This window comes from Protomyctophum bolini (genome assembly GCF_963924005.1).
Source record: "Protomyctophum bolini genome assembly, chromosome: 2".
NCBI lineage: Eukaryota > Metazoa > Chordata > Actinopteri > Myctophiformes > Myctophidae > Protomyctophum > Protomyctophum bolini.
Genome location: NC_137863.1, coordinates 3,552,658 through 3,566,007, shown reverse-complemented (window position 1 = coordinate 3,566,007; position 13,350 = coordinate 3,552,658). Strand labels below are relative to the sequence as shown.

At 44.0% G+C, this 13,350-nt stretch overlaps 1 protein-coding gene across 2 annotated transcripts; it reads left to right on the top strand.

Moving 5' to 3' along the window:
* The first annotated feature begins 466 nt into the window (after positions 1 to 466).
* Positions 467 to 12,964, top strand: cnpy2 (canopy FGF signaling regulator 2). Of its 2 annotated transcripts, XR_013965389.1 has the most exons (7): positions 467 to 551; positions 739 to 858; positions 4,721 to 4,836; positions 5,186 to 5,386; positions 6,920 to 7,016; positions 11,067 to 12,504; positions 12,576 to 12,964. XR_013965389.1 is itself a non-coding variant. In XM_080783742.1 (6 exons), exons 1-6 carry the CDS (start codon positions 482 to 484, stop codon positions 11,108 to 11,110), a joined length of 648 nt encoding a protein of 215 aa, XP_080639868.1. In that variant the 5' UTR covers positions 467 to 481; the 3' UTR covers positions 11,111 to 12,964. The 2 variants fall into 2 exon arrangements, 1 of the variants encoding a protein (XP_080639868.1); XM_080783742.1 differs by having other exon boundaries at positions 11,067 to 12,964.
* Positions 12,965 to 13,350: the final 386 nt, after the last annotated feature.

The following is a 13,350-nucleotide window of genomic DNA, read 5'->3' as shown; positions in this document are numbered from 1 at the left end:
ACAGGGACAGACATATTTTAAGTTTTAAATGTAAAACAGGGCAATGAGCCCCACTTCTCCCCACAAGTGCCCACTTCTCCAGCTGCATGTGTGACAACAAACTATTTATAGGTCGTTTCACATAAAAGACCGTTTATGATTATGTCCTCATACTGCGGCAAAAAGGGGGGTCTCGGCATGATTTCCTTGTATCAACCCAATATATATTTCTATTTTTTTGTAAATATTTATCATCTTATGAATTATTGTGAATTATTGGAGAATTGAGCCTTCGGGTCCTGAATAATTTCTGGCATTCTCCACGGCCACCTATAAATTTACGCCGCGCCGTACGACAGTGTCGAAAACAGCCGATCTACAAGCTCACAGCGCGTCGCCTCGGCGACCCACTGTGAGCTTTTATATCGGCTGTTTTCGGCCACCGCGACACCGTTGCTACGTCACCACATTTTTACGTGGTGTGTGTGCGTGTGTGTGTGTGATGGAACGCTGGATGAAATGGTGTGTACATGAGCTGTGGTTGTTTGGTTCAGGCACTACTAAAGATATATGTAAGTATAAGTTAAAATGGAACGTTTTACACTTTGAAATGAGGGATTTTCAAATGCTTTTTATTTAGAGCATTCTACACTAGCAAAGCTCTACTCACTGTGAGTGTCGTTGCTGCCATTAGTCCAATAATTGCATGTTTTACTTTTATTCCATGTAAATAATGCCCTGACATGTTTTAAAATTCAGATCGCATGATCATGAGGGAACCTGCAGTGCTCTTCTTTCGGTGTGTGACGCTTCTGTATGTCCTCGCGGGTCTCCCAGTCCAAGAAGGTGCCAGGCAAGGACAGGATATCAAATGTGGAGGTACTATTATAGAGAATGAATCAAATGATCTAGATAAGATTCATAGCATAGCATACAGCATACGTTACTTTACCTCATCATACAACCAACCTATGGCTGCCACACATACACACAGTAGGCCTGTATGAGTCAGTCACCCACCATACAAATCAGTGGTTTGAAATATTCACATTTGAACTGGGACCCCCCCTAAATAAATAAATAAATAAATAAACAAACAAACAGATTTAGAAGTGGGGACCCAGCCTGACCCTGACAAGCATTTGAAATGAATGTAGGAGTTGAGGCATTCCTACTTGTAGGAGGAGGGGACCGGACAGGAGGCATCCCACAGAGCCTATAGTCCCTCCACATGCCTGAATAGTACCTCAGTCATAGTAGTTCCGGAGTGGTTCCAACGGATTGTGTGGCCCTGGTCTTTCCCTAGTAGTGGGTCTGATCGAGGGTATAGCTACTGGGACGTAAGACGGGACTTGATGATCACCCGGGCTGGGTCACCTGAGTATGTTCGTGAGACCCGGCCGAAACCCCGATGACCTCGGGATACATCACTGAGGATACGTCCCAGGTGATGACCTTGGGATACATCACTGAGGATACGTCCCAGGTGATGACCTTGGGATACATCACTGAGGATACGTCCCAGGTGATGACCTCATGATACATCACTGAGGATACGTCCCAGGTGATGACCTCATGATACATCACTGAGGATACGTCCCAGGTGATGACCTCGGGATACATCACTGAGGATACGTCCCAGGTGATGACCTCGGGATACATCACTGAGGATACGTCCCAGGTGATGACCTCGGGATACATCACTGAGGATACGTCCCAGGTGATGACCATCATGGGATACATCACTGAGGATACGTCCCAGGTGATGACCTCATGATACATCACTGAGGATACGTCCCAGGTGATGACCTCAGGATACATCACTGAGGATACGTCCCAGGTGATGACCATCATGGGATACATCACTGAGGATACGTCCCAGGTGATGACCTCAGGATACATCACTGAGGATACGTCCCAGGTGATGACCATCATGGGATACATCACTGAGGATACGTCCCAGGTGATGACCATCATGGGATACATCACTGAGGATACGTCCCAGGTGATGACCTCGGGATACATCACTGAGGATACGTCCCAGGTGATGACCTTGGGATACATCACTGAGGATACGTCCCAGGTGATGACCTTGGGATACATCACTGAGGATACGTCCCAGGTGATGACTTCAGGATACATCACTGAGGATACGTCCCAGGTGATGACCTTGGGATACATCACTGAGGATACGTCCCAGGTGATGACCTTGGGATACATCACTGAGGATACGTCCCAGGTGATGACCTCATGATACATCACTGAGGATACGTCCCAGGTGATGACCTCATGATACATCACTGAGGATACGTCCCAGGTGATGACCTTGGGATACATCACTGAGGATACGTCCCAGGTGATGACCTTGCGATACATCACTGAGGATACGTCCCAGGTGATGACTTCAGGATACATCACTGAGGATACGTCCCAGGTGATGACCTTGGGATACATCACTGAGGATACGTCCCAGGTGATGACCTTGGGATACATCACTGAGGAATACGTCCCAGGTGCATCCATGCCATGTATTTTCGTTCTGGACCAGAGCTAGGCATTCCATGTTGTTTCACTGATGAATGTTCCACTGATGAACATTTGGCCAATATTTGACCCGTTTTTATTTTTGTTATTGAAAAGATCTTAAATGTAGAGATGCACAATATTGAAATGACCAATATCCCATCTCTGATTATGGAAGAATAATATGGAACAGTGGAATATCTGCAGTGTGCATAAATATATACTATAGAGTTCTATGTCTGCATAAAATGCTATCTAAGTTGAGCCTTTGCATACAGTGCGCCTGTAAGGTCATCGAGGCTAGGGCAAGTGCTACGGGCTACGATGGAGTCTGAAGGTTGGGAGTGATGCTGCACTTCTGATTGCAATGGGAAGTGCATTGGCCTATATATATATAATGGTCTGGAGACTGTGCACTTCCTCTCCTCCTATCATACAGTGATGTAAATAGATTTTCAATGTAATGGGTCGGTCCCAGGGCCCAGGGGTGGTCTTTTAGATGGGTCCCAGGGCCCAGGGGTGGTCTTTTAGATGGGTCCCAGGAGGACCCAGGGGTGGTCTTTTAGATGGGTCCCAGGGCCCAGGGGTGGTCTTTTAGATGGGTCCCAGGAGGACCCAGGGGTGGTCTTTTAGATGGGTCCCAGGGCCCAGGGGTGGTCTTTTAGATGGGTCCCAGGGCCCAGGGGTGGTCTTTTAGATGGGTCCCAGGAGGACCCAGGGGTGGTCTTTTAGATGGGTCCCAGGAGGCCCAGGGGTGGTCTTTTAGATGGGTCCCAGGAGGGCCCAGGGGTGGTCTTTTAGATGGGTCCCAGGAGGACCAGGGGTGGTCTTTTAGATGGGTCCCAGGGCCCAGGGGTGGTCTTTTAGATGGGTCCCAGGGCCCAGGGGTGGTCTTTTAGATGGGTCCCAGGAGGACCCAGGGGTGGTCTTTTAGATGGGTCCCAGGGCGGGGTGGTCTTTTAGAGGGGTCCCAGGGCCCAGGGGTGGTCTTTTAGATGGGTCCCAGGGCCCAGGGGTGGTCTTTTAGATGGGTCCCACTAGGACCCAGGGGTGGTCTTTTAGATGGGTCCCAGGGCCCAGGGGTGGTCTTTTAGATGGGGCCCAGGGGTGGTCTTTTAGATGGGGCCCAGGGCGGGGTGGTCTTTTAGAGGGGTCCCAGGGCCCAGGGGTGGTCTTTTAGATGGGTCCCAGGAGGGCCCAGGCGTGGTCTTTTAGATGGGTCCCAGGAGGACCCAGGGGTGGTCTTTTAGAGAGGTCCCAGGGCCCAGGGGTGGTCTTTTAGAGGGGTCCCAGGAGACCACCCCTAGAGATGAGATGGACTGTAATGTGTTTCAGCCTGCAGAGCCCTAGTAGATGAGATGGTACTGTAATGTGTTTCAGCCTGCAGAGCCCTAGTAGATGAGATGGACTGTAATGTGTTTCAGCCTGCAGAGCCCTAGTAGATGAGATGGACTGTAATGTGTTTCAGCCTGCAGAGCCCTAGTAGATGAGATGGTACTGTAATGTGTTTCAGCCTGCAGAGCCCTAGTAGATGAGATGGTACTGTAATGTGTTTCAGCCTGCAGAGCCCTAGTAGATGAGATGGACTGTAATGTGTTTCAGCCTGCAGAGCCCTAGTAGATGAGATGGACTGTAATGTGTTTCAGCCTGCAGAGCCCTAGTAGATGAGATGGACTGTAATGTGTTTCAGCCTGCAGAGCCCTAGTAGATGAGATGGACTGTAATGTGTTTCAGCCTGCAGAGCCCTGGTAGATGAGATGGACTGTAATGTGTTTCAGCCTGCAGAGCCCTGGTAGATGAGATGGACTGTAATGTGTTTCAGCCTGCAGAGCCCTAGTAGATGAGATGGACTGTAATGTGTTTCAGCCTGCAGAGCCCTAGTAGATGAGATGGACTGCAATGTGTTTCAGCCTGCAGAGCCCTGGTAGATGAGATGGACTGTAATGTGTTTCAGCCTGCAGAGCCCTGGTAGATGAGATGGACTGTAATGTGTTTCAGCCTGCAGAGCCCTAGTAGATGAGATGGACTGTAATGTGTTTCAGCCTGCAGAGCCCTAGTAGATGAGATGGACTGTAATGTGTTTCAGCCTGCAGAGCCCTCGTAGATGAGATGGACTGTAATGTGTTTCAGCCTGCAGAGCCCTAGTAGATGAGATGGACTGTAATGTGTTTCAGCCTGCAGAGCCCTAGTAGATGAGATGGACTGTAATGTGTTTCAGCCTGCAGAGCCCTAGTAGATGAGATGGACTGGGCCATCTCACAGATAGACCCAAAGAAGATGATCCAGACCGGCTCGTTCAGGATCAACCCCGACGGCAGCCAGTCCATTCGAGAGGTGAGACATGGTTTATTTATTTTTCATCTTCTTTCTCACAGAATCGAGTGTTTTATGGTCATGCTTCATCAGACAGGACTACCCCAGCAGCAGCACAATGACTGTGATGCTCTTATTAAGACATTTTGCTGGGGACCCCCTGGAACCCCATCAAGGACCCCCTGGACCTTTGGACCACTGCCCTAACTGACCCCACTTTGGGGAACCAATGATACATGTGTCATTCCTACTACTGATAACAGCATGATGCTGTTGTTTATGTCGAATGTCATGTGTGGAACCCAGGAAGATTAGCTGCTGCTATGCACCAACTAATGGGGATCCTAATAAAACTCTAAACACCTACCAGGTTCCTCTGGCCCGCTCGGAGGGGCACCTCCTGGAGCTGATGGAGGAGGTGTGTGAGAGGATGCAGGACTACGGGGAGATGGTGGACCCCACCGAGAGCAGCAGGTCCATCTACGTCAGGGTGACGTCACGGAGCGGAGAGCCCATGGACCTCTCGGAGGCCAAGCTGGACAGCAGAGTCACGTCCAGTTTGAAGTTCGCTGTAAGTACTGACTCGACTCACTCTGTATGTTTCTAATAGATAGAGCGTCGCAGTCCTGCCCCCTTTCATGACGACGCCAGGCCCAGGAAATAGTTACCAATGCATTTCTTTTTCATTTCAAAACTTATTTATTTAACCCATTTTGACCTGGGAACGATTCTGCAAATGTCTTCTAAATCCTGACTGTTTTCTTGAAAAAGCAGTTTTTCTATGTCAGTCGTTCTCAAACACTTTCATGTCACTTTAAATAAATACTTCATTTTCACCATAGGCGATTCCAAAAGTATTTATTTAAAGACGGTTACGCCGCGGACAAAGCCAACTCGGATCGTGACAAATCATGACAATGAATACAATATTTTGGGCCGATAAAATCATTAGAAAGAAGAAAATAAAGGCAGGAGACAACACTATTTGTTTTGTTTTTCTTCTTACTAATTATTTGATCGGCCCAAAACATTGTGTTCATTGTCATGATTTGTCACGATCCGAGTTGGCTTTGTCCGCGGCGTAACCGTCTTTAAATAAATACTTTTGGAATCGCCTATGGTGAAAATTAATGGAGAACCATTTCCTGGGCCACTCGTTGTTCTGCAATAGAGCGACGCTCTATTGCAGTTCATCACTGATATTGAACGTGAATATATTATATATATTGCGTGGAGGACGTGTGAAAATATATCAGTTCAGAATAAATAGATTCTGTGTCGAGAGCTCACTTTTGTCAAAATGCATGTCCTCGCAACAGAATGATACGATTCATGTTAAATATCTGCAAGTATTTTGTTGTTATTCCTCAGTTAAATACAATTCAGACACCCACGTAAAGTCGTAAACATGTCTGGTGCTGAGCACAGCGTTGGGCATTAATTCTTAGCCCCCTAAGTGCAAGAAAGAATTCATTATTTTGTCTAATCTCGATCTCGATACTAGCTAAATAATAAATCCCTTGTCAATATTGTTAGGGGCACAAAACTAACCCTAAGCTCTCTTGTCGGTCGTCGTGTGTGTGTATAGTACTGTACATGCACTGCAAATGTCTCTGTGTGCCGGTGTACAGTCACATGCATGTACTATACAGTACCTCCTGGCCATGCTCGGAGCACGCTTTGCATAATCTTTAGTAACTGCACACCATCATCGACCTGCTTTCCTTTACTCAGTGGCTTGTTGGGATGTAATGAGGTGGCTTGAGAATGTACACAACACAAATATACTAGTGAATCATTTGTTGTCGCAATGTAGACGGCACAATAATTGCATTGTATATAGTCTCAGCACTTCATAGTACATAATATGTATAGCATAGTATAGTTTATATGTACTGTATATAGTGTCATTATGAAGATATGTTCTAGTTACGTTCTTAGCTTACGCATGTTTCATGATTAATGCTTTTTATATAATGTGATGTGTTCCCATGCTTTTTTGTTTTTGCCTAATGTAAGTCGCTCTGGATTAAGAGCGTCTGATAAATGCCTAAATTGTAAATTGTAATGCCTAAACGCAACGTGTCCTGACTCTGCACCCCAGTGTGAGACCATCGCAGAGCAGCACGAAGATGAACTCATCGAATTCTTTGGTCACGAGACGGAGAACGTCAAAGACAAGCTTTGCAGCCAGAGGACAGGTATGTACTTTACTGTACTGTACGTGAGGACAGGTATGTACTTTACTGTACTGTACATGAGGACAGGTGTGTACTTTACTGAGGACAGGTGTGTACTTTACTTTACTTTACATGAGGACAGGTGTGTACTTTACTCAGCATGAGGACAGGTGTGTACTTTACTTTACTTTACATGAGGACAGGTGTGTACTTTACTTTACTTTACATGAGGACAGGTGTGTACTTTACTCAGCATGAGGACAGGTGTGTACTTTACTTTACTTTACATGAGGACAGGTGTGTACTTTACTTTACTTTACATGAGGACAGGTGTGTACTTTACTCAGCATGAGGACAGGTGTGTACTTTACTTTACTTTACATGAGGACAGGTGTGTACTTTACTTTACTTTACATGAGGACAGGTGTGTACTTTACTTTACTTTACATGAGGACAGGTGTGTACTTTACTTTACTTTACATGAGGACAGGTGTGTACTTTACTTTACTTTACATGAGGACAGGTGTGTACTTTACTCAGCATGAGGACAGGTGTGTACTTTACTTTACTTTACATGAGGACAGGTGTGTACTTTACTCAGCATGAGGACAGGTGTGTACTTTACTTTACTTTACATGAGGACAGGTGTGTACTTTACTCAGCATGAGGACAGGTGTGTACTTTACTCAGCATGAGGACAGGTGTGTACTTTACTTTACTTTACATGAGGACAGGTGTGTACTTTACTCAGCATGAGGACAGGTGTGTACTTTACTCAGCATGAGGACAGGTGTGTACTTTACTCAGCATGAGGACAGGTGTGTACTTTACTCAGCATGAGGACAGGTGTGTACTTTACTTTACTTTACATGAGGACAGGTGTGTACTTTACTTTACTTTACATGAGGACAGGTGTGTACTTTACTCAGCATGAGGACAGGTGTGTACTTTACTCAGCATGAGGACAGGTGTGTACTTTACTCAGCATGAGGACAGGTGTGTACTTTACTCAGCATGAGGACAGGTGTGTACTTTACTCAGCATGAGGACAGGTGTGTACTTTACTCGCTAAGTTCGCTAACCCTCGTCGTCACACAAGGCAGACATTTATTTTAAAGCTGCAATCCATAACTCTTTTAGGGATTAATTTAAAACATTATTTTAGGGGGGCACGGTGGCACAGTTGGTAGTGCTGTCGCCTCACAGCTAGAAGGTCCTGGGTTCGAATCCCGCTCGGGACGCTGTGGGTGCTGGTGGCATGTCCTCTCCTCCGCGTCATCAGTGCCCATATCCGAAGGCGGGGTTGGCGAAAGGGCCTTTCTGTGTGGAGTTTGCATGTTCTCCCCGTGTCCCCTAGGGTAGGTACCCTCACATGTTCTCCCCGTGTCCCCTAGGGTAGGTACCCTCACATGTTCTCCCCTAGGGTAGGTACCCTCACAAAAAACATGCAGTAATCCTGGTCTCTAAACTGCCTCCCCCTGGCCAGCCGGGGCGCCTGATGGAGGGGAAAGGAACTGGTTGGAATAACGTGTTCCTTCCACGCGCTACGTCCAACCAGGGAAACTCCCCCCTGTCATGTGTAAAGGAGCAACTTGGACACTCAGGCATGAAGGAAGCATGAGTTCAAGTCCGTTGCTCTCCCCTTGTCCCCCATATATGGGGACTAGGTTGGTGGAGGGTGTGTAGAGCCCAGGATCACATTAGATGATTGACACAGGGGTGAAAAATGGGTTACAAAAATCGTGGGATAAAATAAATATATATAAAAATAAAATAAAAAAACATTATTTTAATAATTAATCTGTATGGTACAAATATTATAACTAGCCCAACTGTGGAGGTCTCCCTGCTCTGCCCTGTTGAGATATTTAGAGATGCTGTGGTCGGGGGGGACACCTACTGGTCAATAAGAGGTATTGCATGAAACTCATGAAAATGATCAGCCTTCCCAAATAAAACCTGCATTTGGCGCTCACACGCTGCGGGACCCGGGTTTGACTCCTGGGTAGGGCGGCCGGGAACCCCTTCTGGTGTTTTAAGCATTATGTTATACTTTATTCATTGAAGAATAGCAGATCTACAAGCTCACGAGCTTGTAGGTTTGCTATTTTTGAAAATCGTGAAAATGTAGCGCAAATCATTGAATATATATATATATTCTTTCAGAGAGAACGTTTTTAACTCTTATCTTTGCCTCTGGAAGGTCTCTGGAACTACACATTTTCAGATGGGGCTCAATTACATATAGTTTTTGGGGTCCTTGACTTACCTTTAGGCCAGACAGCCTACAAAAAGGATGCTTTCTCTTTTTTTTTTTTAACATCTGTTTATTATAATTTTTGGCATAGAAGCATTTCAGTAATCATTAACGATAAAATGACAGATCGGACAAAAAATAGCAAAAAACATACAAACAAGAGACTTACAATAAAATGAGACAAAACATAACTCAAATAAAAAGACAAAAACAACAAGGCCGATGACTACACGGCACTCCGAGGACAGAAACAACATCACTATCAATTCTAAAAAACATTTCTGATGTGAAAAAGAAGACATATGCATACATGTGTACCCTCATAGAAAATACAAACATACATACAGTATACACATATCAAACATTAATTAGATGACATTACGGGGCAGAACTAACAAGCATCTCGATAATGGGCGACCAGGTTTTTTGAAAAAGGTGTTCCCTTTTTGACAAGGTGAATCTGATTTTCTCCATATGCAGCACTCCTCCCAGCTCCCTTAGCCACATGTCAACTGTCGGAGGTTTATCCGATTTCCAGGCCTGTAGTATTAATTTCCTAGCTAACAGTGTTGCGAGCGAGATGGCCTGTGCCTCGTATTTGTTTTGTACTTGATCTGGTTCCACCACACCGAAGAGTGCAACTAGAGGTGCCGGGGGGAAGTCTCTTTTATAAGCTTTAGCCAAGAAATCAAAGATTTCATTCCAGAAACGTTGCAATTTATGACATAGAAGGAACTGATGAGACAAATTCCCTTGTTCCGTTAAACATTTTCCACACATGGGAGAAGAATCTTTAAAGATTTTAATTTTTTTTAATTTTTTTAATTTAGTTGGGGAATAATGCAGCCTATGAACAATCTTAAATTGAATCAGCGAGTGCCTAACATTGATAGAGCTATGGTGAATGTTGGTGATACAATCCTCCCATACTCCATCTGAAATCTCTATGCCCAATTCTCTTTGCCAATTGTCCTTAAACAAGCTTGAGGATGGGTTAACCACGGTCAGCAAGGTGTCATAGAATTGAGAAACTGCACCTTTTTCAAAGGGCTCAGTGTTGAAGAAACTATCCAAGACTGGATGACTGGGTTGTTGTTCATATTGTGGGACATGCGTTCTAAGAAAATGTCTCAATTGCAAGTAACGGAAGAAATGTGATGATGGGAGCCGGAAGGATTCTCGTATTTGTTGAAAAGAGGCAAGATAACCTTTACCACGACCTTGATTAAAGTATACATTTCGAAGGTTCAGAATACCTTTCTCCTTCCATGACATAAAAACCGGGTCTGCCAGTCCCGGCTGAAAAGCCGGATTGGAACATATAGGAGAATCCAAATATATTTTAGGAGCAAAAGGATGCTTTCTCATTTGTGTTCATAAAGATAGCCTGATGAAGGCTGCATAGGCCGAAACGTTGCTGTTTCCCTGTAAATAAATGGTGGTCACTGCATTTGAAGACAGTGTGCGGTTGTTTTTCCTTGTTCAATTTTGGGGCACCGTACCCTCTCCAGTCTCCTACGCACCTGTCATTTGTAGGTGTGCAAAAGCTTTGCTTTTCAAGGGGTCCTTGACTTGAAAAACCTTAAGAACCCATCTGACATAGAAACATGTATTTATCAGAAAACTACTAATATCAAGACATTTTGTAGAAGTGTCAGGTCAAAATGGTTTTAACGTTATACGGATAATGCCGCTTGTTTAGCAACACGGCAACAGAAACCTGAACGAAATCGCGGTGAAACATTATTTGTAATAATTCACTGTTTTCTTTTTGTCATTTCTCGTTTTTCCTTGTTTGATTTCATACCTTGCAGATCTTTGCGACTACGCTCTAACGATCCCCCATGATGAGCTTTGATGTCGTCCCGCCGGCCCCGTCTTCTCAGCTGAGATGGGGACACTCTGTAACTCTGATAATAGTCGGTAACACTATTTTGTACCTGTGAGTGAGGATGGTGAAACTAAAGGTGCACAACGAGTCTTTAAACATGAATGAAAATCCACCCGGAAAACTGAACTGCATGCATTATTCCTCTGGTCTTCTGGAGGAGAGCTGGAACGATAGATCTGAGCCTTAGAACGACGACACAAGCTTCTCCGCCAGGCATCGAATTAATATTGGCTTAAAGCAGTTGGTTTTCAACCAGTGGTCCTTGAGGGGGTTCCAGGTGGTCCCCAGCTAAATGATATGAGTGTTGACCAAATAAATAATATGAAGAGTTGAAAACCACTGGCTCCTTTAAGCCCTAAGTCGTACAAGGTGGTTTATGTTTGAGTTCCAGCTGTTGATTTACTGTTGGCATTAATTACAGTACTGTTAAAACAAAGCTCACTTCTGTGCAAAACACTAAAGGGCAGCGAGTTTTGACTCATTTTCTGTGTCGCTCACCTGTCAATCTCCTAAAAAATGACTTCATTTTTGCGGATCCCCGCAGTGGATCGTTGGAGTAGAGTTGTTAATGTTTACAAATACTGTATTTATTGAGCTGTATACTTAGTGATTACAGGAATAAGTTATGCCGATGTCGTTTTCTGGATGGATTTTCTCTTTTGGGTAAAAAGTAGAAATTATCTGAAATTGTGCTCTGTTCAATAGTACTCAAGTCCTCCAATTTAAAACACTGCTTATGCTTAAAGGACAACCAAGGTTAATTTGTTTAGGTTGTTATTAGAGAAAGTAAAAGATTAGTGTTCTTTTTTTTTTTCATTTGCTTTCTTTCGTTTTAGGGATTTTAGCTGTTTTTGACAGGGGGTGTCTGGGGCATTCGAGCATGGGGCTAAATATGTATTATTTTACAAAATGTTATAGCGATTTCTTTCTTTTTTTTTATTATTTACTATAGTCCTACTAGACTCCAAGAAATTACATCTGGCCACAAAAGATCACGGAATCTACTGAATGTGAAGGTAGCCTACTGGGGGAATGTATAGGCTCAATATGCCAGTTTGACACATTCAGTAGATTCCTGTGATCTTTTGTGTCCAGATGTAATTTCTTGGAGTCTAGTAGGACTATAGTAAATAATGAAAAAATGTATCACTATAAAACTTTGTCAAAAAATACATATTTAGCCCCCCTGTCAAAAACAGCTAAAATCCCTAAAACGAAAGAAAGCCGCAAATGAAAAAGAAAATAATGCTCATCTTTTACTTTCTCTAACAACAACCTAAAACATGAACCTTGGTTGAAACAAACTAAAGTTGTCCTTTAACCCATTCTGAAACGGGAACCCATTTTGGTGATAGCATCGTGTTATGCTTTAGCTATTGAAAAATAGCAGATCTACAAGCTCATAGCGCGCCACCGAGTGGCGCGATACGAGCTTGTAGGTCTGCTATTTTTGAAAAAAAATCGAAGAACGATTTCTCTGGTCATCTGATCTCAGGTCAGAATGGGTTAATCAGACCAGTGTGTGTCCAGTGGAAACCTCGTATTAATCTGATCTCCGGTCAGAATGGGTTAAATAGACATGTTGTCACATGTGTATATATATCTGTGTAACAGAGCCGTTCATCATGCTGTACTATTGGAAGGAGAACAGTCCGGTATTTTTCTGTCTTTATTTTTGTACAATGGTTGAAATGCGTTTGCCTTATTGAATCCTTATTCTACTGAAACGTCCATTTTTATGAATCTTTGTATGAGATCTGCATTTGTTTCCTTGTATCTCTCACAATGGAATTTAAATATACTGTATTTGTACAACATCGTTCTGGGTGTATCTTGATCTTCTATGGTTTCTTTATAAACTTACGTACCACTCTTTAGTACACATTATTTAAGACTATTGGCCTCCACATTTGGCAGTTTATATTCATTGCATGTTTTCTGCAAACATGGGAAATCAGTGTGATTTAGTTTTTCTTAGCCTGCCAACTGAGAACCAAAATGGGGTGTAGAGATGTTGTACAGTTCTCCTTTCCCTCGACTCCCATTCGATCTCAACTGTGATCCCATGAAATGGATGACTTTTTACAGCCAAGAACCTGAAACAAAAACATTAACGAGAACAGCCGAAGTGGGTGAAATTCGACATTTATATTTGATGTAACACCTGACCTGCCACATTCTGTCATCTTTCTAGCATCAGGGCTAGT

Coding starts and splice junctions, on each gene's coding strand:
- cnpy2 (XM_080783742.1), top strand. CDS start 482: ATGGAACGCTGGATGAAATGGTGTGTACATGAGCTGTGGTTGTTTGGT. Junction 859..4,720: donor ACAGGATATCAAATGTGGAG/GTACTATTATAG, acceptor AATGTGTTTCAG/CCTGCAGAGCCCTAGTAGAT. Junction 5,387..6,919: donor CGTCCAGTTTGAAGTTCGCT/GTAAGTACTGAC, acceptor TCTGCACCCCAG/TGTGAGACCATCGCAGAGCA.